This window comes from Tachypleus tridentatus, chromosome 10 (assembly GCF_004210375.1).
Source record: "Tachypleus tridentatus isolate NWPU-2018 chromosome 10, ASM421037v1, whole genome shotgun sequence".
NCBI classification, from domain to species: domain Eukaryota; kingdom Metazoa; phylum Arthropoda; class Merostomata; order Xiphosura; family Limulidae; genus Tachypleus; species Tachypleus tridentatus.
The window spans coordinates 164,112,482-164,137,331 of record NC_134834.1 but is presented as its reverse complement, the minus strand read 5'-3'; the positions used below and the strand labels follow the sequence as shown (position 1 = coordinate 164,137,331).

General features: G+C 31.6%; 1 protein-coding gene across 1 annotated transcript in view; it reads left to right on the top strand.

Annotated features, from left to right (window-relative positions):
• The window catches only part of LOC143230830 (protein GPR107-like), a 60,892-nt gene that overhangs the window by 16,564 nt on the left and 19,478 nt on the right, over nt 1-24,850 (top strand). The window contains exons 6-12 of the mRNA XM_076465046.1: nt 8,284-8,444; nt 14,286-14,393; nt 14,886-15,019; nt 16,516-16,591; nt 18,480-18,553; nt 19,166-19,283; nt 23,193-23,323. Coding sequence (XP_076321161.1) covers nt 8,284-8,444; nt 14,286-14,393; nt 14,886-15,019; nt 16,516-16,591; nt 18,480-18,553; nt 19,166-19,283; nt 23,193-23,323 — 802 coding nt within the window. The remainder of the gene's footprint in view (nt 1-8,283; nt 8,445-14,285; nt 14,394-14,885; nt 15,020-16,515; nt 16,592-18,479; nt 18,554-19,165; nt 19,284-23,192; nt 23,324-24,850) is intronic.

Below are 24,850 nucleotides of genomic sequence, written 5' to 3'. Positions count from 1 at the left end.
TCCTGAACTTCATATTGGTGAAGTTTAGCTGCCAGTGGTCCCTGAGACCAAGTTCTTGGGGCTTATCTTTGACTGTAAGCTGACCTTTATACCACACTTAAAACAGCTACGGGTCAAATGCACAAGAGCACTAAACATCCTCCGTGTCCTCTCTACTGCCAGTTGGGGAGCAGATCGATGTTCTATGTTAAAGGTATATCATGCTCTTATTCGATCAAAACTCAACTATGGATCAATGGTCTATGGCTCTGCCAGACCCTTGGCTTTAAAGATGCTGGACCCCATTCATTAACAACAACATCGACTCTGCACTGGGGCTTTCCGCACCTCTCCAGTTCAAAGCTTATACATCGAATCTCATGAATCTTGTCTGCACCTTCGCTGTTTGCAACTATCTTTACTATATTTGAAACTTTGTTCCTTACCAAAGCATCCCATCTGGGGATTTGTTTTCCTTCCTCAGTGGGCCGTACTTTTTTCAGAACAGATGATTTGCCATTGCTCCTTTTGGCCTTCGCATCCAGGCTCAAGTGGATGAATTGGGTCTGTCCTTGGATAACATTGCAGAATCCACAGGTCATCCCATCCCACCATGGCTTATTACAACCCCCAAATGTGACCTTTCTTTCAGTCATCTGAAAAAGGCAGATACTCCTGATTGGAAGTATTGTCTTTTATTTACTGAACATCTTTCAAACAATCATTCCATTCCAATTTATACAGATGGTTCCTAATTAGGTAATTCAGTGGGCTCTGCCATGGTTTGCTGCAGTTCGGTGGTTGTGCGCAGAATCCCCTCTACAGCTTCTGTGTTCACTGCTGAACTGTACGCCATATCTTTTGCCCTGGATCATATTGAAACTGAGCAGTACTCCAACTGCACTATTTACACTGACTCGCTTAGTTCTCTACTGTTTCTGGAATTGCTACACATTGGCTCACACCCTGTTCTCGCTGATATTCAAAACTTACTGGCCCATTTCTCATTAACTGCTACTTCTATCCAGTTTTTCTGGATACCAGGCCATGTTAGTATTCGCGGGAACGAGCTTGCAGACACGGCAACTGAATCTGTCTGCTCAGACACTATCACCACTGTGCGTATTCCGTACATGGACTGTGGTCCTGTATTCAAGGCTTGGCTCCATGCCAGCTGGCAGTCCACTTGGAGTGAGTAACGCAACAACAAGCTTTTTCAAATAAAACCCTGTATTGGGCTTTGGCCATCTAGCTTCCGTAAGGTACGGAAGGAGGAAGTTGTTCTAACTAGACTACGCATTGGTCACAGTTTTTTAACTCATCATTTTCTTTTATCTGGAACTGATGCACCAGTTTGTAGTTTGTGTAACACGCAAATCACTGTAAGCCACATTTTACTTTCTTGCCATCGTTATGACTCTCAACGACGGCACTATTTTAAACATGTTTTTTCCCAGGGTTTATCTGTAACATTGGACAGTGTTATTGGTGAGAGTGACACTGTCCACCTTAATAAAGTTTTTAGTTTTTTAATGGCCATTAATCTTTTTAATCTCATTTAAGTGTTGGATATTTATTCATTACACCTTTTTTAATTGTGGTTCCTTTTTCAAAGTTTCAATCTCTCTGGTTCAATTTGAAATTGGAAAATGGCCAGAACATTAAATAACTCGACACCAGGACTGGAAAGGCCAACTTCAGGTGACTAATGCTGCTGTTTGAACTACCTGTTAGTCATCCTGGCGAGTTGTTATTCCAATTTTGCTGCATGTCTTTTAAACTTTTATTACTTTACCCTTTGATACTGGCCATAATGACACATAACTCGGAACTAGGACTTTACAACTTTATAGACTGGATGTCAACATCAGTTTTATGCAATTTTCTGCTCTTAATTGCTGTTTTGTTTTTACCTTCATTTACGTTTACAAATTTTACTACATTTACTTTACTTTTACCTTTTTACTGGACATTTGGCTACTCATTGTTACGATTTTGCTATGTCTTTTAAAACTTCTATTATTTTACATTTTGATAATGGCTGCTATGACACATAACCTGGAACCAGGACTGGAAAGGCCAACTTCAGGTGTTAGTCTTCCTGACGGGTTATGATCATTACCATTTGGCTAGAGAAAGTACTTTACAACTTCTCTTACTCTGCTTTCTCTCTTAACATTGTAAACTAGGTGTCAACATTGGTTTTATACTTTTTCTGTTTTTCAATTTTACCTTCATTTCCTTTTCTGTATTTTACTACATTTAATTTGTTTTTACCTTTTTACCGGACATTTGGCGCAGATAGCCTAGCTGTTTTGTGCCATAAAACACTAAATCAATCAATCCTTGCATAACATGTTCTGGGGGCTTTCCACCATGTTTCACATTATTTTTCAAAGATCTGACTAGGTTTATTCAATGTAGTTGTCTCTTGATCTTTAGTTTTTCAGGTGGCTATGCAATTAGTGAGATACATCTCATGTGGATGCCTATATGACACTTTACTCAAACACCAATTTTCTTTAGTCTTCTATTCTTATTCTTCATCCTCTGGTCCTAACAGTGGATGTTCTCAGTCAGGAATGGCCTGACTGGTACTTTTTTCATTTTTTTCTCTCATCATTCAGTTCTTTCAGATTTTAATGTTAATATTGTTCTTCACTGCCTTCCACTCCATCTTTTTGAACCTTTGTCCTCATGTTCAATTTTTCAGCTATCTATTCAAGCTTATTCTTGTATGTCTTAAATCTGTTGTATTTGCCACAACTGTTTCACATAATTTCTTCTCCATATATGTTCACCTTTACTTGGATCAACCTTTCCTGCCTAACATTTTTGGCATCTAGTGAGGGACATTGTTTCCTTCTTATTTATTTCACTTTCGTTAATTTCCCACCTTTATTCCCAGTCTGATTTGGATAGATTTCAATATCCATCACAAGTTCTTTATTGTTACATTACTGTTTGGCCTCTTTTTGCAGTTACCATTCTCTCCTTTTCTTTTCCTAGCATCATTCATTTGTACACGACCTTTCTCCTTCTAGCCCTCCAAGTTGGATTCATCAGCTATTTCTTCCAATATTCTGTTCCAGTTGTTGTTGTATCAGTTTAGGCATCTTATTTGTTCCTGTTGTTTCACCTTTATTGTAATTGAAGGAAACTATTCAGTAAGCCATTTGACTACACCCTATATATTCATCTCTCACTGCCTTCATTATGTAGCTGTTTTTTTCCTTGTCAGAATAACTGCTTTCCACTTCCACCTGTTGCCATCCTTTAACCTTTAGTGTGGCTGTATATGTTGTTTTTTCTGTGTATACATATGCACTTTTCTCTCCTCCAGGGACTTGCTCCATTTAGGATTAGGATCCTAGTCAGTGGTGAGTGTTCCTTGTCCAGGTATGCTTACTATCTCTCAAATCTACACTGTACAGCCAAGATCTATAGCTATGGCCAGTAACACTCAATTTTGAGATGGGATGTTTTACAAGATCACTAGTTGGTGTTTCCTCATGATATGTTTCCTTCATCAGTATGCCAGTTCCAGACCTTACTAACCCATGGAACTACCTGAATAAAACAGAAGGGATAAGCTTCCTATAGAATGCTTTCTCTTCAATTGAATGAACAGTGGTTTGCTTTTTAGTTTGTGTTTGCATGGTTACCCATTGTACTGTCTCCAGTGTTGGTGTTCATCCAGATCCTGTACTTTGTTTCTTCTCTCTTGTTTTTCTAGTAGAGTATTGGAGTCCTTACCACTTTCTAGCTCTGAGCCATGGGGTGGTGGATCCTGAAAGTATCCTGCTGAATGTAATCACTTCTATTCAGTACACTCCACCTCCTTGTGGTTGGACCTGGAGGTTGATGTTGAACCCAGTTTTTGTGAAGTCCTGTCCTGAGGGTTAGGTTTAATATGTTTTGTACAGGTGATTCACTTTTGTATGGTGGGAACTGAAGGTTGGTGTTGTATTTCTACTTCTTTGCAGTCCTATCAGGGGATGTGTATGTTCCCCAATACATACTCTCCATCTCCTTGAGATTGGTCATAGAAGTTGATATTGCACCCAGAGTCTGTTTGGTTCTATCTAGAGAGAGAAAGGTTGTGTATATTTTGCAGAAGCAATCCACTTCTGTATGATGTGACTCAGAAGTTGATGTTGCACTACAGCATTTTTGTGATCCTAACTTGAGAATGATGGTGCTTTGTAGTAAATCCATCACATTGCAGTTCATCCCTTCTATTAGAACTCCTCTTGCTATCACATGGATGTCAGTTCCCAATGAATGCTTTTGGATTAGAGCTGGATCAATCAACATAAATATTCAAAAGTGGGTCCCAGCAGTTGATGTTGTGCACATGTGCCCCAACTTCTGTGTAGTCCTATCCAGAAGATGATGATAATGGTTGGGATTAAGGTTCTCCTTCTAGCTTTTCATCTGCTTGAGGCTGCTGTTGTGCTGAGGGATTTCAGTTGGATTAGGTTCAATATGAACCACCACATCAGCAAATCCTTTCATACTCTCATTCAGATGTTGATTTACTGGATTTATGAGTGGTTGTGGAATTGTATACATGAGCCCTATATAGTAGATCTATTCAAAAGGTATATAATTTCATTCTACTCAAAGTGAAGGCAATATGGACCCTTCTCCTCTCATGTTGTAATCTCAATGCAACATGGTTTTAGACTACATTTGGAACACACTCATTTTAGCTTTCTCCAAATTTTTGTCTGTCAATGGTCCTTCTGTAGATCTTTCTTTACCAGAATTGAGATTCTGGTATGTTGTAGAGTAAACCCACTCTATTTATTTCTTCCACTTTGATTGTTCTTTTCCCACTTTCTGCCCATGTATATGTCATCTATTTTCACACTGGCAGAGAAGTGATGTGGTTTCATGTGTGTGTTTCTTTTTTGCAATGACAATCACACTTCATGGGTGTTCTTGAGATGCTTCTTTCCTTCCTGGTTCCTCCTCCTATTCAATGTGGAATTTTGGCTATACATGTGAAAAGAAGTAACATACTGTATCAGAAATTATTATTCTGATAATGAAAATATATTTCCCATTGGTATTTACCTCCTTTTATGCTTCCCATACTTCCTCCCCACTGAAAAACCTGTGCATTCTTTTTTGCCTAATCTCAAAGTGATAGTTTGGTAGAATTGGTTAGAGAAAATTGTGTATAGTGGGGTTTGCCGCATGATGATTTTCATGCAATATACAATTGAACCATGTTGGTTGTAGAGTACGTGGGAGTTCGTGGCTTGTTGCACGCCAAAAATATTTTGCATATAAAAAGCAAAACTGAATGAGAATAGCTATGGAAGTAGGTGCCTATTATAAATATAATTTCAATATAGGAAAGTAACTTTGCACTTCAGAGAATTGGGATTTTTCAAAATGAATTGTGTATGACTGATGTCATCAGTGATGTAAAAGGTTGCTCTGTATTCTCAAGATGGCTAGTATGGGTATTAAAACTTTAATTAAAATAAAGTACAAAACAATGAGTTTGTTAATGGTCAGTTGCAAACTCTTTTTGTCAACCTTAAGATGACCTAAGAAGGTTAAAAAACTTTGTCCTTTACTTTATTTTAATTAAAGTTTTAAAACACATATCAGCCGTATCGAGAATACATTTTTACTTCAAGTGTGTTTCTCATCACAAGAAAAGGTTGTTCTGTTTCTCTAATGTTGATTTGGAAGCAAACTCTGCATCATAAATCTTATGCTAAGTGGCCAGGTTGTCAGGGCTTTTGACTCTTCACTTTTCAGGTTGTGGGGTTAAAACTTGTTGCCAGACATGTTTGCCCTTTCAGCTAGACAGGCATTACAATGTAGGGTTCATTCTCTCTGTTTTTTGGGGAAAGAGTTGGCGATGGATGTAATTGATTAACTGCCTTCTAGTAAGTCATTTTAAAGTTATGGACAACTAGTACAGATAGCCCTCAAGCAGCTTTATAAAAAATTAAATGAACAAGTTTATGCAAGTTTTTTATGACACAAAGGATGTCCATTTCTAATAATAATAATAGATTCTTCTCTGTGCACACACTGTCCCATTATACAGCTTATGTGATGCACATCTCATTTATTCACTGAAATTTGTTTGTTTACCAGTACTAGTTTTAAACATACTGTCAGGTTTGAGAATTTTTAATACTTATTTATTAATTGAAAAGTTTCCACTTTAAGAAATAAAAAAAATATTTATGATTTTCAGACAAATAAGTATCTATGCATGGAAAAGTATGTAAGTTCTTTTCACTAGTCATGGTATTACTTCTGCTTTCAAGTTGATTAAGAACTGATATTAGATCCTGAAGTATAAAGTTATACTGTAAGAAGTACTGTCTGTTTCACTGCTTATTGGACATTGTACTTGAAGGTGAAACATTTTCTTTGAACTTGTCTAGTATGATCAGTCCTTGGAATTAACAACAAACATCATACTTGCTGTTAATATACAGCTTTGCAGTGTGATGAAAAACAAATTGCAAGTTTCTTTTTTTCCATTAATTTCATGCTCTTCACAAGAAAAGTCAAGGTTAGTTAATTGTACCACTGATATTCTAGGAATTTACACCAGTTTTATTTTTTGTGTAAAATATCTAGAATATCAGTGGTACAATTAACTAACCTTGTCTATTTTGGGATGTCAGTTGTGATTCAATTTAGTAGATTGTTGTAACAAACCAAGGTGAATGTCAAATTTGTAAAGTTTCTGTTAAGTGAGTAATTACCTGTATGTTTTTAAATGGGTGTGAAGTGCTACCCTTTGTAAATAAACAGTTTGCTGTTATCTTGATTATCCTACTTTAAGTGTAATGAAAAAATAAAATGACACAAGATAATGAACATGTTATATTTAACCCTTTTTAATTTATATTTTTAGATATGATAGATTAATTAATATTGCTAAAATTTAAGTGTTTTTTTTCTATCTATTCATGACATCAGTAACTGAAATTATACTGTTACAAATAACAAGGAACTTTCTGGATTATCTTTCTGTAAATGTCATTACAAATGGCAGCAGTTATAAATCAGTCATCACTTTGAATTTACAGTAAATTAACGAAACTTGTATTCTACTTCATACAGAGCAAAGAGAAAAGATAAGTTTCTCTATATGTTATTTGAAGAATGAAGAATATCTGTTTTGAAAGGATGTTATGACTGTTTCACTGTATGATTCTAACATTAAACAATAAGTTTTCTTTTTGTATGTTTTTTACATACCTGAAAATTGAGTATAATGTGGTTGGAATATGACAAAGCTGATGCCTGAAGGTGAACTGGAAGTCTTTCTCTTATTATATGATTTTATCAAAAAAAATTAATGCACAAATGTAAGGCAAATTCTTTGTTATGTACCTTGATGAGTCAGTGCATGCCTTGCATCCCATTTATGTATTAGGTGTCTTTAAGTGAAGGAATTTCTTCAGAATAGGCCAAGGCATTTGCAGTTATATTATCCTGATTAATGCGCTTATGATCTAATTTCGAGTTCCGGATGATATGGTATTAAGAGATGTTTCATTGAATGTATGTAGTATTACTCTTAGAGGTTGTTTTTGAAAAGTTTATTGTGCAAAAATGTTTTGTTTTTTTTGGCATGTGTTTTAGAAACAAATGCATTTCTCTATTTTGCTTTAAAGTACTTGAAATTTCATAGTATTGTGGTGACTATAAACTGAGAGGCACTAGAAGTGTGTACTTATTAAAATGCTACATACATTTCAACTGCAAGTCAACAAGATATTTAAAATCTTTTTATGTTTGTGAAATTTTACTCAGTCAAATTACAGTAGGTAATTTTTAATTTCTACCTCTCACTATCATGGGCACGCCTCCCCATTGTACCACTGACATGGGAGTTTAGAGTTTTTATTAAAATGGGAAACAAAAGTGCTTTTGAAACATTCCAGAGTTTACAGCTTTCAAGCTTTAATTAAGTAATTAAATATAAAATGTTCTGTAGCTAAAACTTGGTAATAGGTAGGAGAGCTATTCTATAAACATGGCAGTGAAAGAGTTAAGTGAGGCCTAAAATGCTTCACATTATTCATTATATAAGTATGGAAATTTAGTAATAATAATAATAATAATTAATATAAAATATAAATGTGACTTGATTAGTGCAGAGATTTTAAGATTTATCAAACCTGCATTCTATTCACATTGTGTATTTTTTGGGGGAAAATAAAACTTGTGAAGAACTTATCTACGAAAATCATTTTTTATTAACATTTGGACACATGCATTAATCTGTTTCCTAATATTCTGTGTTAACAGGCCAGAATAAACTTTCTAACATAACTAAAGAAGAACTTCCAAGTACAAGCACCAATGTCAAAAGTGAAGCAGAGACTGCAGAGAAGAAAACTCTTAAAAATTTATGCTCTACTGTACAGACTCTGCCAGTAAATAAAACAGGAAATATTTACAGTTTTCAGGTAAAATTTTTTAGCAGTTAATCAGAGCTAGTCAGTTTTATAGGTTGTGAAATACATTTGAGTTTTCTCAGTTAGGTTTTAGAGAATTTCTTTTACAAGTAAGAATTTTAAAAGTAAAATATGATTAAAAATTACCAAAACAAATAAATATTAATGTGATTTCAAACATAACTGAAAATATTTTTGTTGACAAAAATATTTTGGTACTTTCTACATTATAGAAAATTCTGAAGTTTAAACTAGCAGGTAAACCATAAATTAATATTGATATATGTGGAAATTAGTTGTAAAAATGAGCTTCAAATGCTCTTTTATACCTGTTTAAAGTCAACAGAATATTGACCCTTTTAGCATTGTCCAAAACAAGAGCCAAAGAAATCATAAATAGTGTTCACGTCTTAAAGTACAGAGATACCATCCTTAACAATAAACTATACATTATAAATCAGTGCCTTAAAAAAAACAAATTTTACACATAGTTATGGAAAGCAATAGGCTGTATAATTTGCTAAATATTCTATCTGAAGATCTTGACTCTTTAAATGAAAAGATAAAAAACACCATTTATTTAGGCACATTAAACAGAAATGCTGGCAAGGAATGAAATCTTTAAGTAAATTCTTAAGGATATTGAATGAAATCAGAAAGTAATTTCTTTCTATCAGACTGTAAATTTTCAAGTTCTTTGTGATATTTACAGAAATGATGGACGAAGTTGTAATGTCATTAAGAGACAAGGAGAAAGTAAACCTAATCCTTTAATGTTGAGCATTTAAATGAACAAAATATAAAACAACTGTGTGCAAGTTTTTCTTTTGTTTTAAATAAGTAACAGTATTATTTACATAACTATGGTGTGATGAAAGTTAAATTCTCTGGAACACTGTTTTAACCTCTTGTTTATGACAAACAATTAGATGAACTGTGAGTTAAAAGAGTTATTTCATTCATATTATAATTCTTATCTGATCTTAACTTGAAAAGGTATAAATAGCTGGCAAGGCTAAGAACAAGTAGATAAATGAAAGTCAGGAAAGGAAAAGAAGTAGAGAAAAGACAACAGATCACCATCTTAACATAATTTTCTGTATAAACAAATCAAATACCATAAAGTACATCATATACCTAAATATTAGTTATTTATAAATAAAAGTTCACTAAAAATCAATGCAAAAAATGTACTTAATTTTTGCATATATAGATATAATAACTGTATTCTTCATAATGATAAACCCATTTGAAATAAAAATGTATCTCAGAATAGCTGGTATTGGTATTAACACTTTTATTGATAAGCAGAGAACAACGTTTTGACCTTCCTAGGCCATCTTCAGATTAAGAAATAGAAAGTTTGAATGTGACAACTGTTGGATATGTCTTAGGGACATGAGTATAAACTGGTATGGGATTTTAGGGGGCGTTGCAAGTGGATGTTAGGTTATTAATTAGTATAGGTATAAAGGTGTTCCTTTATATTGATTTAATTTTGGTTTCAGTTGCGGTATAAGTAGGGCTTCTTTGATTTTGTATTTGTTGCCCTGCTTAATATCTAGCATGGGCATTTTCTAAATATGTAACATCAGCTGGTTTCTTTTTCAAAAACACTTTCAACTTTAGATATATTCCTAATCAACTAATTCATAAAGCCTTAATGGCCAGTTTTGATGTAATCTCTCTTCACAGAAGTCCCAACAATTGAAGCCTGTAAGACAGCTTTAGAACTTTATATCCAATTGATACAAATCCCCAGCAACCAGTGAACTACTTTTATACAATTCACTGCCACCAAAACTAACTTTATGTTCAATAACCAAAACTACCAACAAATAAATGGCCTAAGTAGAGGGAATCCCTTGTCACCAGTTCTAGCCAACATTTTTACGACACAAATGATCAATTCAGCCTTACACTCACCACTATATTGCTACAGGTATGTTGATAATATACTTGCTGGATTCACATCTACAGAACACATGCTTAGTTATTTTCAGTCACGTTAACTCGATACACCCCAACATTACGTTCACCTAAGAACAGGAAAAAACTAACTGAATAGCATTTCTTAACCTCAAAATCACTAGAACTGATACAGAGTTAAAAACAGAAATCCACAGAAAAATCACCCATGCTAGATCATACATTCCCTGTATAATGAAACACATTAAACACATGAAACAAAACAAAAATTCAACATACTAAGAAACCAAATAAACACAGCCATAAAACTATGTTCACCTGATAAAAGTAATGATGAATTAGACAAAATAAAACAATACTTCATCAACATCAACAAATTTCCTGAAAAAACAATTGAAAAATTATGCACACACACCTAGGTCAACAACGTAGTCAACAACAAACAAACATTAATAAATTCCAAGATACAACAAACTACAAAACCTTACACTACTACATACCATATATTCTTGACATCAGTGGAAAATAACCAACATTTAGAAAACAAACTTATAACAAAATACAACATTCTTGTAAATATCAAATTTATTCAAAAACCAGGTACAAAACTAAAATCCATACTATGTAAAAACTACACTGAGAAACACAACACCAACATAATTTATAAAAAAACAATGCAACAATTGCCAAAACTTCTGTATTGGAGGAAAAGCAGAAAAATGGAAACTAGATTCAAAGAACACATAAAACTACTTCACACATTTTTGAACACTGCAAATAAAATAAACACAACACAACCATAGAACATACCCAGGTATTAAGTAGGGAAACAAATATAAACAAATGCAAAATCAAAGAAGCTCTACTTATACAGTAACTAAAACCAAAATTAAACCAATATAAAGGAACACCTTTATACCTATACTAATTAATAACCTAACATCCACCTGCAATGCCCCTACAATTCCATACCTGTTTATACTCATGTCCCTAAGACATATCCAACAGTTGTCACATTCAAACACTCTTTCTTAACCTGACGATGACCTAGGAAATTCGAAACATTGTTCTCTCCTTATCAGTAAAAGTGTTAATACCCATACCAGCCTTTCTGAGATATATTAATGACCATTTTGTTTTTAATGAACAAGTTTTTAAACAGTTAATTGGCATTAGTGTGTAAACCAGTCTGTTCTCAAATATATTTAACTTGTATCTGTATTTTTATAAATATTGTTAAACAAATTACAACACCTATCTCATATGGCTTCACTCTCCATTATATTTGATCACTTCTATTTCATTTTATCCCCTGTTAAATCTATTCTACAGAACATACATTAGAAACAAGTATCAACAGTAATCATAGTGCTTGTCATTTCTATATATATATATTATTATTATTATTTTAGAGAGTAGAGCATAATTAGTCATCTTTTGATAAAAGATGAAATTTAAATTTGCCCACCACAAATAGTGAAGTTCCATATGTTCTATTGAAATCAGTAGCAATTTCTCAATTAAAAATATGTTCAAATGTTTACAGTAATAATGGTTTATGTATCGAGAATTCTAACTTGTTACCAAATAAATTAATATTTAATGGTTTTAAAATCTGGGAAAGTATTTGCATTTTTAAGCTTTTGTAGCCTCCCAGTAGCACAATGGTATATCTGTGGACTTGCATCACTAGAAACTGGATTTCAATACTTGTGATAGACAAACCACAGAGAGCCCATTGTATAGCTTTGTGTTTAATTCCAAACGAACAATCAATCAAGCATTTGTAACAAATACTAAATTACTTAAAACATAAATCCTTTCAAGTGGTCTGATTACCTATAATATGTGATTCTGAAGAGGATGTTAGCATTTCAAGGGCTCCTAGGTTTTACAAATGCCATCATTAAACTTGATTTTATAATTTAATTGGTGACTCATTCAGTATACAAAGCCTGAAAAGGCCAATTTCAAGTAGCTGGGCTTGTTGTGGTTAGCCCAGCTTGTTCTTGAATAATATTCATAAGGACAGGGGACAGGCACTTAGTTATTGTGAACATTTCTAGGTAAAGGTTTTTATATTTCTTTCCATTTTGTATTAATTGTCCATGAGTGGAGGGTTAGAAGTTTTATCAATAAACAAAATTTTATACATCAGTGTTAAGCATAAAGAATGTGTAATTAAGAAATGTAGAAATTAAGGGGTGGGTTTTAACAAGAGTCATTCCTATAGTGAGCTCAGTTTTAACATCATTCATGGTTTTTAGAGATGATTACCATTCTCAAAACTGTCTATGGATGATAAGTTTTAGTAACATTAGAACATTGTAGATTTGTGGATTAAAGCACCCAATACATAATCCCTGTTTGATCTTCTTTACCAGATATTTCTCATCTGCAGTTTTTGGATTATTTCTAGTAGATGTGGTATTCCCAATACTTTTAGGAACTATTACTACAGGAATTTTCCTTAAAAGTTAAATTTTCTTGTTTATTGTGTGTGTGTTACAAATGTGATAGTTGATTTATTTGGATTTATTTAGATAATTTTGGTTTTGTTCTAACTAGCAGTAGTAATTTTGAGCTTTTGCTCTTGATATTTTGGTTGTGTGTTCTCTATTTTTTCATCAGTTTTATATAATACAGAATTTATCAATTTATCACTCATACATAATGTAATTTATAAAATTAGGCTTGCTTTTTTGTGTTTTATTTATTTTATAAATATCTATATATGATGCCATGCATGCATGGCTAGGAAGATTTTCCATTTACAATATCAGTAATACATTTGTGATACCTGCCTTCTAAAAACAATTATATGTAAAACTAAAATACAGCAGAACTCAAAATTATTTTGGGGATCTTCATAACAACAAACTTATTAAGGGGAACCACCAAAGCCTGTTACCAGTAATTCAGTTACTACAAACTATCAGATATGGCAGGTTTGTCTGGTTTCTGAATGAATATTCAAGTGCTCATTTTTAAATATGGATTTCTTTCTTTGAAGGCTGGTTTATTATTTTAATTTATGATTTAATATAGTTTTATGTATTCTTTAGTAATGATAGTGGGAATTGCACATATAAGTATTTGGACATTTTAGAAAATTTTAATAAGACTATAAGTGTTATAATACAGTTAGAAACATTGCAGGTGCACTTTACAGAAATGTTTTCACACTAATTGCTACAAATTAACTCTCATTTTCTGTACAAGCAGGAGCTAAAAATAGCCTCAAGTGTTGCAAATGAAGCATGAACAGAATAGGCTTAGTTTAATGAAAAAATATGAATTAAATTAATTAAAGGATTTTTCAACTCTAGTTTTAAAGTTTGCTTTTTATAAGTAAAGAAGGTTTTAAGACTTTATATTATGTAGACTTTGACTATTGACAAAATACCTAATGGTTCACTGTTAATTTGTGTCTTAAAACATGATGTGAAAGTGAGTTTCTTTGTGTACTGTAAATACTGTGATGTCTACATCATTATATTGGCAGCAGGTAATCATTATCAGATACATATATTGGTAACTGTATCCTTGGTGTGTGGACAAATATTTGTTCCAAAGCTTTCATGTTTTCTAATCATTAAGTACAGAATTATCTTTAAAAAAAGAGGGTTTATATCCCAATGAAATTAGTTTTAAAATATACCATAGAATAACTTTTATCTGTCAGTAATTTTAATCTTTCCAGTTTTTTAAATTTAACTCATTTGGTTTTCTAAATAAGCAGTTTTATAATAAGAACAGAACAATTCTATAATGTGCAGTTTTGTTTTGCAAAGTTAAATATTTTGATATTTGTATGTAGTTGCATATACATATAGATACAAAACTGAATGTATCTTGTGTATTAAGGTAATTGTATGTGATTGAGAGCTGCTGTTGAACGTAAGATAATTTTGTTATTTCTAGTTTTCTGTTGTTGTTGGAGATGATGTGCACAAGGGACTGTATAGCTTGTATTTTCACAACTGTGCTAATTATGGAAAAAATATGGAGAAAACTGTGGTTAATCTAACTGTAAGTATTGCATGATTGATATTAGAAGATTTATTTTTACTAATAGCATTGTCAGTATAATTTTGATTAAATGTAACTGTTATGTTAAATACTGTATTTTTGTCATATTATTTTTTAGAATTTTTTATTCTATTATTATTTTTCTGTTTGGTACCACTTTGTTTTTTATTAGCTGTAACAGATCTATCTTCACAAAATTAAACTCAAACACATAAAGCTTGAAAATCAATTAGGGTACAAATTTGATAGAGTTAGGAATACACAAATGCTTAAAGAATGTACATAAGTGCAGGTAAGGAGGTTAATTTGAACAAAACAAGAGAGAGTCGAGTCTTAAATTTCAATGATTTAATATTCATTAAAAATTTAGATGTTTTCTATATTTTGTTGCGTTATTACATTGCAGTGTCCTACTGTTTGATGGGTATTAGTTATTACAGATTTACACACAAGGGAAAGTATGGTAAAGATCAGTAATTTGTAATGTTTCAGATGACCATTAAAGAAGAAAACCAAGGTACTTACTTATCTGCGGGAGAGATGCCCCTGCCACATATGTATTTTGGACTATCAGTAGTTTTCTTTAGTGTTGGCTGCTTTTGGATTTATGTCATTAGAAAAAAGAAGTAAGTCTCTTGTTTTCATATTATTTGTAAAACATACTCTTAGAAACATGTTACTCATCAGCCATCAAGTTCATGCCAGTTCTATTAATTTCTATGCTTTTATTGCTGTTTTATTTTTAAGTATGTGGCTGTACTAAATTTCTGTATGTCTTTGTTTTAAATCACAAGAAGTTTGTTTTTCTCTTTAGGCAAATGTATTTTCGTTAAATGCAGAAAAGTAAGAATTGTTTTATTTAAGCATAGATGAATTGTGCTTAAAGACTCAGATTATAAAACAGTATAAGTAACTTTTTATGTTTACGTGGTACTACTATTTTGATGTATTCCAAAGATGTATAATTCCTACATCAGAATATCTGAGAATTTACAATTTTTCAATTTGTGAAAAAAAATTAGAGCAGTTTTATACCTTGTAGTACTTGTCTTTATGCAAGATTTTATGTAAGTAATGTGAATAGATGTTTGTTGAACACTTAAAAACATCCATGATGCACCTGTTGGAACGTATAAAAGTGACTGATTTATCTACCCAGTTACAATATTGTACAAAAAGAGATGTAATATTTAATATCATTTATATGTGTGGATAAAAATAAGACTTGTAGGAACATTTTGGGAATTTCAGTGTAGCATGTGCTATATGTGTCACAAAATACATTGGCATAATTTGATGTCACATGTTTGGTGCAGTTGTAGTAAAATGTCTACTATTTTTGAAATTTGATAATTTATTTCAGTGGACAAAGTGACAAAAACTACAATCATCCTTGTTTATTATGTGTAACAGAATTATTTAATTATGGATGGACACAAGCAGTTATTAACTTTTTCAGTCTACTTGTTTATACTATACATTCCAAGTAACTTAATTCTAAAACTATTAGAATATTGAATTGTATGAAGTTTGCTGCTACTAAGTTTATAAAACAAGAGAATTGTAGTGTTAGTCATCTTATAAACATACATAAGATGGTTAATGATGTTTCTTTGAAGGTAAAATATAAGCCTAACATTCTTTGTAGTTAACACAACAGAATAGTAAAATTAAATATGCTTATTTAGCGCACAGTATAGACACCATTAAATAGCAGAAACCATCTTTCAAAAGTATTACATATTTTTCTATAGGTATGGCTTATGCAACTTTTAATTCAAAGACTAATTCATGTGTCTTAGTGTTCATAACATATCTTTCGTTTCTTGATCATTCATTTCAGAGCAATGTTTTACATACAAATGTTGTAATTCTTGCACAGTGATTTCTTGTGACTTGTTTCAGTATTTTAAAAGTTTTTTGTTTGTTATTACATTTTTAAAGAAAGAGGATAGACAAGACTCTAGGTCAGCTGGAGGTCAGAGTTAGTTTTCTTATGTTTTTCATACATTTTTTGTTTTAAGAAGGCATAAATTTTCCAACTACACATAATATGATAGAACTAATAATGTGTAACAGCTTGTTTGTCTTTTATACATAAAATATTTTTCTGTGTTTACAGAGATGAAGCTTTCAAAATTCATTATTTAATGGGATTATTAGTCTTTCTGAAGTCCTTTTCTCTACTCTTTCATGGGGTAAGTCTTTGACTATGAACAAATATGAAACTGTTCTTATATGCTCATATATGTGCAATCTTAATTACACATCAGTAAATATTTAGTTATTTATTAGTTATTGCATCTGTTTAGCCATGGTAAATGTATTTTACTGGATAAAATCTGTGTTTGATATTGTAAGATGAATGGAATATTCCAGAGCTACTAGGATATTATAAAACTGTAATCTGGTAATGAAGTAGTTATTACTCACCAGTAGCAAGTGAAGCATCTAGTGATAAAATAATAAAATGAATGCTTTCTAATAGAAAAATGTTCTCAAAACTAAGTCTAAAAGTCAATAATAGTAACACAAGTTTAATTTCCAAATGTTGTAAGTTGCTTAACTTTACAACCATATATTACAGTGCTGATGAATCTAAACTTTTTCCTCAAACATTTTTTTCCATGGGTAGTTTATGCAGGATTATACTCAAACTTAAATTTAATCACAACTGAAAAGTAGAGGCAGTATAAGTAATGGTTTTTCTGATAGCTTTATCGTAAAACAACAACAACATTGAAATTAAATGTTTTTTTGACTTATATTCAAAATGAAAAACTTTGCATGATTGTTTTAATAGATTCTGGTTTTGTAGTTTGAGTGATTTAATAAGAAAGCTAGAGACATAAATTCAAACATTTGCAGTAAAACTTCATCTGAATCAGGTGACAAGACATTATTTTTACAATGGTTTGTAAATTGTCTTATCAGTATGTTTGCACATAGTTTCTAAAATACTTGGTGCACACAGATATAGAAGTATATGTTATTATAACCCTCTTGCTGTGGGTAGGTTAAAGTGCACATATCATGAATTCTTACAGAACTATATTCAAAAGTTAATTAAACAACTTTATTATCAACATATGTGAATAAACTTAAAATCAAAACATAGTTAATACTTTCACTAAGTGTCTTTTTCTGTGCATATCACAAGGTTTTAGTGAATTACATTCAAAATTTAATCAAACTACTTTCTTATCAAAATATATAAATAAATTTGGCATGAAAACGTAGCTTATAAACTAAATTTTAATATATAGGGTTAAAGTTCTTAATTTTATAAACAATATTAAAATAAATCTGAATTTCCTCTGGTATGAGAAATATGAAACATACTTTCTAAATATCCCTTCTTTACTAGTTTATTTATTACTCCTGCAAGAAATTTAATGTAAATTAGTCATTACAATGTTCTCACCACTCAGGCAAAGCATTATTTTTATATTTTTTAATCTTATTTTATTACAGAGCCATAAAATAGAAATCAGATTTCTCGTACCATGCCCACCTGTCACATCCTCTTTCAGTTATTGCCAATAGTTTACTTTCACATTAAATATTTTATATATAATGAACAGAAACCCAGAGTTTCAATATATCAAATGATGTATTATATTACATTATTTTCATTACAAATAATTGTCTGTTTTGTTTCCAGTTTAAACTTTATTCCCACAGGAAACACATCAATGAACATAGTTGAATTTTTAACTGCTATTGTCACATACTTAGAAAGCCATAAATTGATATTTATGGGATATTGTCTGCTTTTTGCATGTGATTATTCTTTGTTCTGTGGTGCATAATTTAACTGAATAATTAAGTATCAACACATTTTCTGACTTGTAGATAAATTACACACATAATCAATCAAATTTCATATCATTATACTTGTATTTTTTATGTTTAAAATACGGTATTTTATAGTTTAAATATGTTAATAGTTGCAGAGACAAAGGTTTTTATAAAATAGAAAATTGTACCTTTGAATAATTTATTGCAAAATATTACTTTCAAGTGCTGTGTGTTGAAAAGAAAAAATAATGAATATAACCCACATTGCTATTTTTTCTCCATTAGATAAACTTCTACTTTATAGCACGTGAAGGTTTTCACATTGAAGCTTGGGCTGTATTGTTTTACATCACCCATCTGTAAGTATTATTGAGATGACAGTTGAAGACCAACGCTTGGTAGATTTGTTTATTTATATGTTCATTATACTTTATTCTGCTATTTTCCTATAGATAATTTAAGCTTTTTACTTGGTATTTAATTATGTGCTTAACAGTTAATTTTCACTGGCCAAAATCGATTAAAGTTAACTCGACTTAACACTCCTACGAAAAGACGTTTCTAGTCCTGATTTCTCCAAGCCCGTTCCCTTGGCTGTGGTTTCGCTAGATAGTAGATAGGGACAGTGGGAATATCGTTAATCCATTCATTAATGGATTTAAATGGCAATTTCATTTAAATACAAAATCATTAGCCTAATATTAATAACCTTTTAAGTTGCTCTGGGGCCTATTAGGCCCCACTTTTCGTAGGAGTGTTAAATATTATTTTGAAACGAGCATTAATGTATTTTATATCAGTGATGAAATGCTCATTAACCTTTAGAATAAAGAATGTTTTATTGCACTAAACGTTGTTACTAATTAATTAAATTTAACAACTTTACAGAACCTTCATTTTGTAAGCTTTTTATGAAGAGTTTTTTTGTTTTTTTATTGTGCATATAAGTAGTAAACATTTTGTCTTAACAGCCTGAAAGGAGCACTTCTCTTCATCACCCTTGTGCTGATTGGTACAGGTTGGACATTCATAAAACATATTCTGTCTGACAAAGAAAAGAAAATTTTTATAATTGTGATACCTCTTCAGGTAAAAAAGATTTTTATTTTTCTTCATTGAGTCAGAAATATTTAATAATTGCATTAATCACTCATTATGTGATTAGAAAATCAAATAACACACACAAGTTATCCATGAAACTTGTAAGAAAGTGTACAAGCTACTTGTTATTTTAAAACTTTATTGCTTTCTTCATATTGTTTGGATTTAGGCTTACCTCGTCATTTCATCATTTTTTGCAGAAATTTATAATAGTGGAGGTTTTTACTCTATATAAAATGCACAAGTTATGATGTGATTGTGTCAAATATTTTTTAGTATTTTTTTCTATCAAAAGACACATCCACCAGAATGGAAAGGAAAAACAAAATTTCTTTTTCTTAGTGCTATAAAATTTGAAAGAATACAATCTAGTTTAGAATTAAACTCTTTTGATGCTTTTTCAATGCTACAGTTTGCTCCTTTAAAGTATTAACTCCTTAAACCTAAACAAATGCTTTTAGTGTTTTGCCAAAAATCCTGATTTACTCATCAGGTTGTGATAGCATCTGATAATGTCTCTATGGCTGAAAACTGATTCAAACAATGTTATTATCCACCCTTTATAAAAAGACTGGAAGTTTGTTTTGAAAGATCAACAAATTGGGTTTGAGACTGTTTTTTTCCCAGTGCTTTCTTATGAAGTCTAACAGTTTGTTTACATCAATTGTAAAACAAGGATAGTGATTGGAAAGAGGCCACCAAAATGTTTTTATTGCTGAGCAATCAAAGAATCTATTCAGTCAGTTTGATAAAGAAAAGAGTGATGACTGCAGTGATTCTGATGCTGAATTTGATTTTGGAAAAGACTAGTGATGAAACTAACTCAGAACAGTCATAAAGACCCAGTTCCAGTCCTTCTCAAGTAGCTTATCAGAGGAGTCGTCATCCCAACCAAGATCTAATGGTACAAAGAGGCCATGAAAGTGAGCCACGTCTAGATTTGATCCATCTCCTAGATCTACATCCACTATCAGAACCAGAAATCATTAATAGGCTGAGGTAGATTTGCAAGGCAGGTGAGTCACAAGTAATGACTTTGAGTTTTTTTTCAAAACACAGACATGATCCTGGTGTATGTGCCAACATCAATGATAAATCGGTGCCCCTTGATTGTTTCAAAGGTATGTTTATAGAAGACATAAATAATGCTTTCATCACTGCTATCAACAAGTGTGTCAAATCACAAGTTGTAAAGAAACTTCCTAATCAGAGGTAGTCAAGACATTTGAACTGGACTTCCTTTACCTAGTATGAGTTGATTATATTTCTTGTGATGACAACATCAAAGGGCATCAACAAATGATCTAATATTTGAGACTACTTAACCACTCACCAGTCTCTGTATACACTCTTGATTTGCCAAATGTTCAACATGGAGAAGTGTGAAGTTATTCATTTAATATTACTTCATGTGGGTACCCCTGATGTTGAAGGGAAAAAAAAATCTTTATAAGGTGTGTTAGTAATTATTTGGACATCATGAAAATATTTCTGGCAGAATGTGCAAAAACGTATAGGTTTGAAGAGTTAATACAGTTTCTGACTTGGATGGCTAGCTCCTATTTTTAAGAAATAGCAATTTTTATATATTTATAGTACATGTTTGTGCAGCTGTCACTAAATCAAAAATTTAAGAGACAGTATTTAATAATATTTTAATGTTTGTTATGTATTGTGGCTAAAATGTTTAAAATTTGAAGCTAATGAAGCATTATTGTTTTTGTGTTTTCTGTAATGGAGCATAGAAAGTATGCAGTAGACCAGTTTGTGATAGATTAAGTACCAAGTATACATATACATGAACTAATTGTTATGTTGTATTATGGTTACTAATTGTTATGGCTTTTTAAGTGCTGGTGAAACATTATTATAATCAGTAATACTTGTCCTAAGACATTGTTTGGCTCATTATGTCTTTAACACAACATTCTCAGTCTAGTCCATTAGGAATTTTCAAGAATTAAGCCTAACGTAACAGTGTGGTTGAAATGCTATTATTATACACACTTTTAATTTTTGAAAATACATGAGAAACTAAATTAAGAATGTAGTAGTAAAATTACAATAGGTTTAATGTCATGTTTATGGTAAGTACAATTATGTATGCATTAGTTAATATTTTAATACAGGAATCTTATTAGTAAGATTTATACTGAAGAAGTATATTTTGTTAATTCCATAATTCTCTTAAATCTTTTCACTATTTTATTTTTTCTGAAATGTATTAACTTCTAGTGATAAATTCTGTGATATATTTTGTAAGAAAGTGTAAGTAATCCTTGAGTTTATAAAAACCATCAGTTCTTCACTTCTTCTTAAAGTTAGTTTTATATAACAAAATTTTGTCTTTTATAAAGCAGTAAAAGATGTGAGACAAAAATCACACTCCCCGGGCCTGGTATGGCCAGGAGGTTAACGCATGCGACTCATAATCTGAGGGTCATGGGTTCGAATCCCCATAGCACCAAACATGCTCGCCCTTTAAGCCGTGGAGGCGTTATGTGATGGTCAATCCAACTATTCATTGGTAAAAGAGTATCCCAGGAGTTGGCAGTGGGTGGTGATGACTAGCTGCCTTCCCTCTAGTCTTACACTGCTAAATTAGGGACAGCTAGTGCAGATAGCCCTCATGCAGCTTTGCATGAAATTCAAAACAAACCAAACCACCCTCCCCAGCAGCCACAAAAACACAGATAGTAATGGAAAACAAAATTGTAGGAATTACCTCAAACATAAAAAACAGAAGAAGACAACATATAAGAATATGGTACAAACTCCATGACTAAAAACAAAGGACTTCCTAAACAAACCTTACAATAATGAAGTTTACACAGGTAAATGTATCTATCAAATTAATTGAGAATATATGTAATAGTTAAAACTAGTATAAATCTAGAAACAAGGTTTAATAAACTCTTAAAAGGACCATCACACGTAAATGGACACACAAGAAACTTAACCATAAAAGAAATGATGAAAACATGAAGGTATTTGGTAAAGAACAAGACTTACACAAACAAAATCAAAGAAGTAGTGTGAATAAAAGTACACAAATATGTATAAAGAATGTCCCTTTTATCTGTATTGAGTGTATTCTACTGCATACACAACCTGTGTTTCATTAATTTAAAAGACCAATGTACAATCTTTCTTACCATTTGAGGAAGCTTTGCATCAGAAGTAAAACATCTTGATTCAAAATTCTATTCAGCTGTTCAAGAAAAGATGCAATTTGTTGTTCTTTAATCACATTTAACTGGAGCTGAATGTAGCCCAGTTGTTAGGGTACTGGACTGTAGCCTTGAATTTCTGTAGTTTGTGCACTGTTACTGCCATAAAACAAAATTTTTCTCTGAATTTTTTATATTGGTGCCATAGAGATGTTATAAAAGTAACAATAAAGCCTCACTATTTAATTCAATAGCCTAAATGTTGTTGATGACTAGCTGCTTCCACCCTAGCCTATTGCTTTAAATTTATGGATGGCTAGCACAAGTTACCTTTGAGTACCTTATGAGAAATGAAATACAATCAATCACTTTTAAATGTGTTAGTGGACAGCAGCTTATATGTTTTAAGGAGTGGTGGACTGTTTATAGAGCTTTGTTCTTTGTGGTATTTGTTAATAGGTGATTTCTGCTTTCAGTTTCATGAGGAAGCTAGAATTTGTATAGGAAAACATCTTGGCAATGTGTATGAAACAGTCTTGAAGAGTGTGTGTGAAAATTATGAAAATTTCTTTTGAAGCATTTTATTGTTCCTGTTATAAATAATTTTTGTATTTTAAACTCTATTTCATCCAAAAGACTTAGTTTCATAGAAAGTAGTATTGGTTAAACCATGTTTGTATTAAAATCTTATTGTACTTAGAGTTCATTTGAAATGTCTGTTTTGCAGTTTCTGGCCAATGTAGCAGAAATCATCATGGAAGAAAGTGAAGAAGGAGAAGCTGAACACACCACTTGGAGAGAAGTCTTCATCTTAGTTGATCTTTTGTGTTGTGGAGCCATTTTATTTCCTGTTGTGTGGTAAACACTTGAATAATTTAATGAAGAACTAAGTTCATATGCTTACCAACCATAAGTTATTAAATTGATAATAATATTAAATATTGCTCTTTCATTACTTACATAAGTGTATATTAGAAAATTTTGAGTGTTGTTTTTTGAATATAAAAGAAAAAAAGGATGAATATTTTTCTGAAAGACAATTTTGAATGTGGAATTTTTTTTACTTTTATAGTCTTATTCTGAAATAAAATGTAAATTCAGTTAAACCACAAAACATTTTATTAGGTTGTTTGAAAAATAATGGCAGATTTTTTTATACTAAAATTATAGTCATTTATAGGGATAAATGTGTCCATTTTGGATGTGTCCATTTGTGTTCATTATGATTATAGCATTTCCTTTATCTGCTTTTAGAATATTTATGTTTTTATCTTGTTTTAGGTTTTTAATGGAATTAATGTCTCTTTTTGTAAGATTGTTTTTTAGCTTTCTGTTTTGTGAAATTATGTTGATGGTTTTGTGAGAAAATTTTTTGAAAAAATTGTTTAAGATGTTGTCTTTGGGTGTTTCTGGAAAATATTTTTTATTTATTCTAGGAAGTTTGGCTGTTGGACGTCAATAAAATTGTCGAAGTTGTCTTCTTTCTGTTTGTTGTTTTCTTTTTTTTTGTTTTCTGAGGAAAGTATCACAAGTCTCCTGGCTAGGTCTTCTAAACATGTTTTAATTTCTAAGGTTGGAATGTACCTCGGTGCTATTGCGAAGTTGAGTCCTTTGTTAAGTAGATGTATCTTGTCTGTGTTTAATTGTCGGTCGGATCTGTTAAATATGAGGTTAGTCAATGGTTTGTCATGTTGGTGTCTTTTCTGTTGTTTACATCTTAGTTTTTCTAGTTTTTTGTTGTGACAGATCTTTTTGTCCCTGTCATTCCTACTGTTGATTTGGTTTATGTTTTGTTGTATAATTCCGTAAATCTCTGGTTTAATGCAGCATGCCAGTTGATGGTCTAGGTTCATTTTTTATTTTTATAAGTCATGTAGTTCTTTATATTTCATGTTCAACATGGCTTTAAGTAGTTTCTCCAGTAAATTTTGGATAAAAACTACTTAAAGCTGTGTTGTACATGAAATACAAAAAACTACATTAAACTTAAACCAAAGAATTATCAATAGAAGAAATTACATCTGTTTCATTCAATAATGTAGAAAGGAACAACTAACCCCTAATTTTGTAAAGGTTGAACTATCAAAATATTTTAATCAATGCACAAAGATTATCCAAAATTTACAGAAAAAACTTCTTAAAGCCATGTTTTCTCAACCCAAACTAGCCATTTTTACATGTATAGTGATGCCTCAGTTACCTTTGAAAAACTAAAGCTTTCTTCTGTTCATTAGTGCTTTTATTTTCTAAAACTTTATTTCCAATATTTCAGACCCTTACAACTAATGATGGAAAAAATTGCACAGCATTTTTGCAAGAATTTAAACTTGTTCATAATACATTGCAAATACCTCACAATATCAACCAAGCATAAGGCAAAGGAAC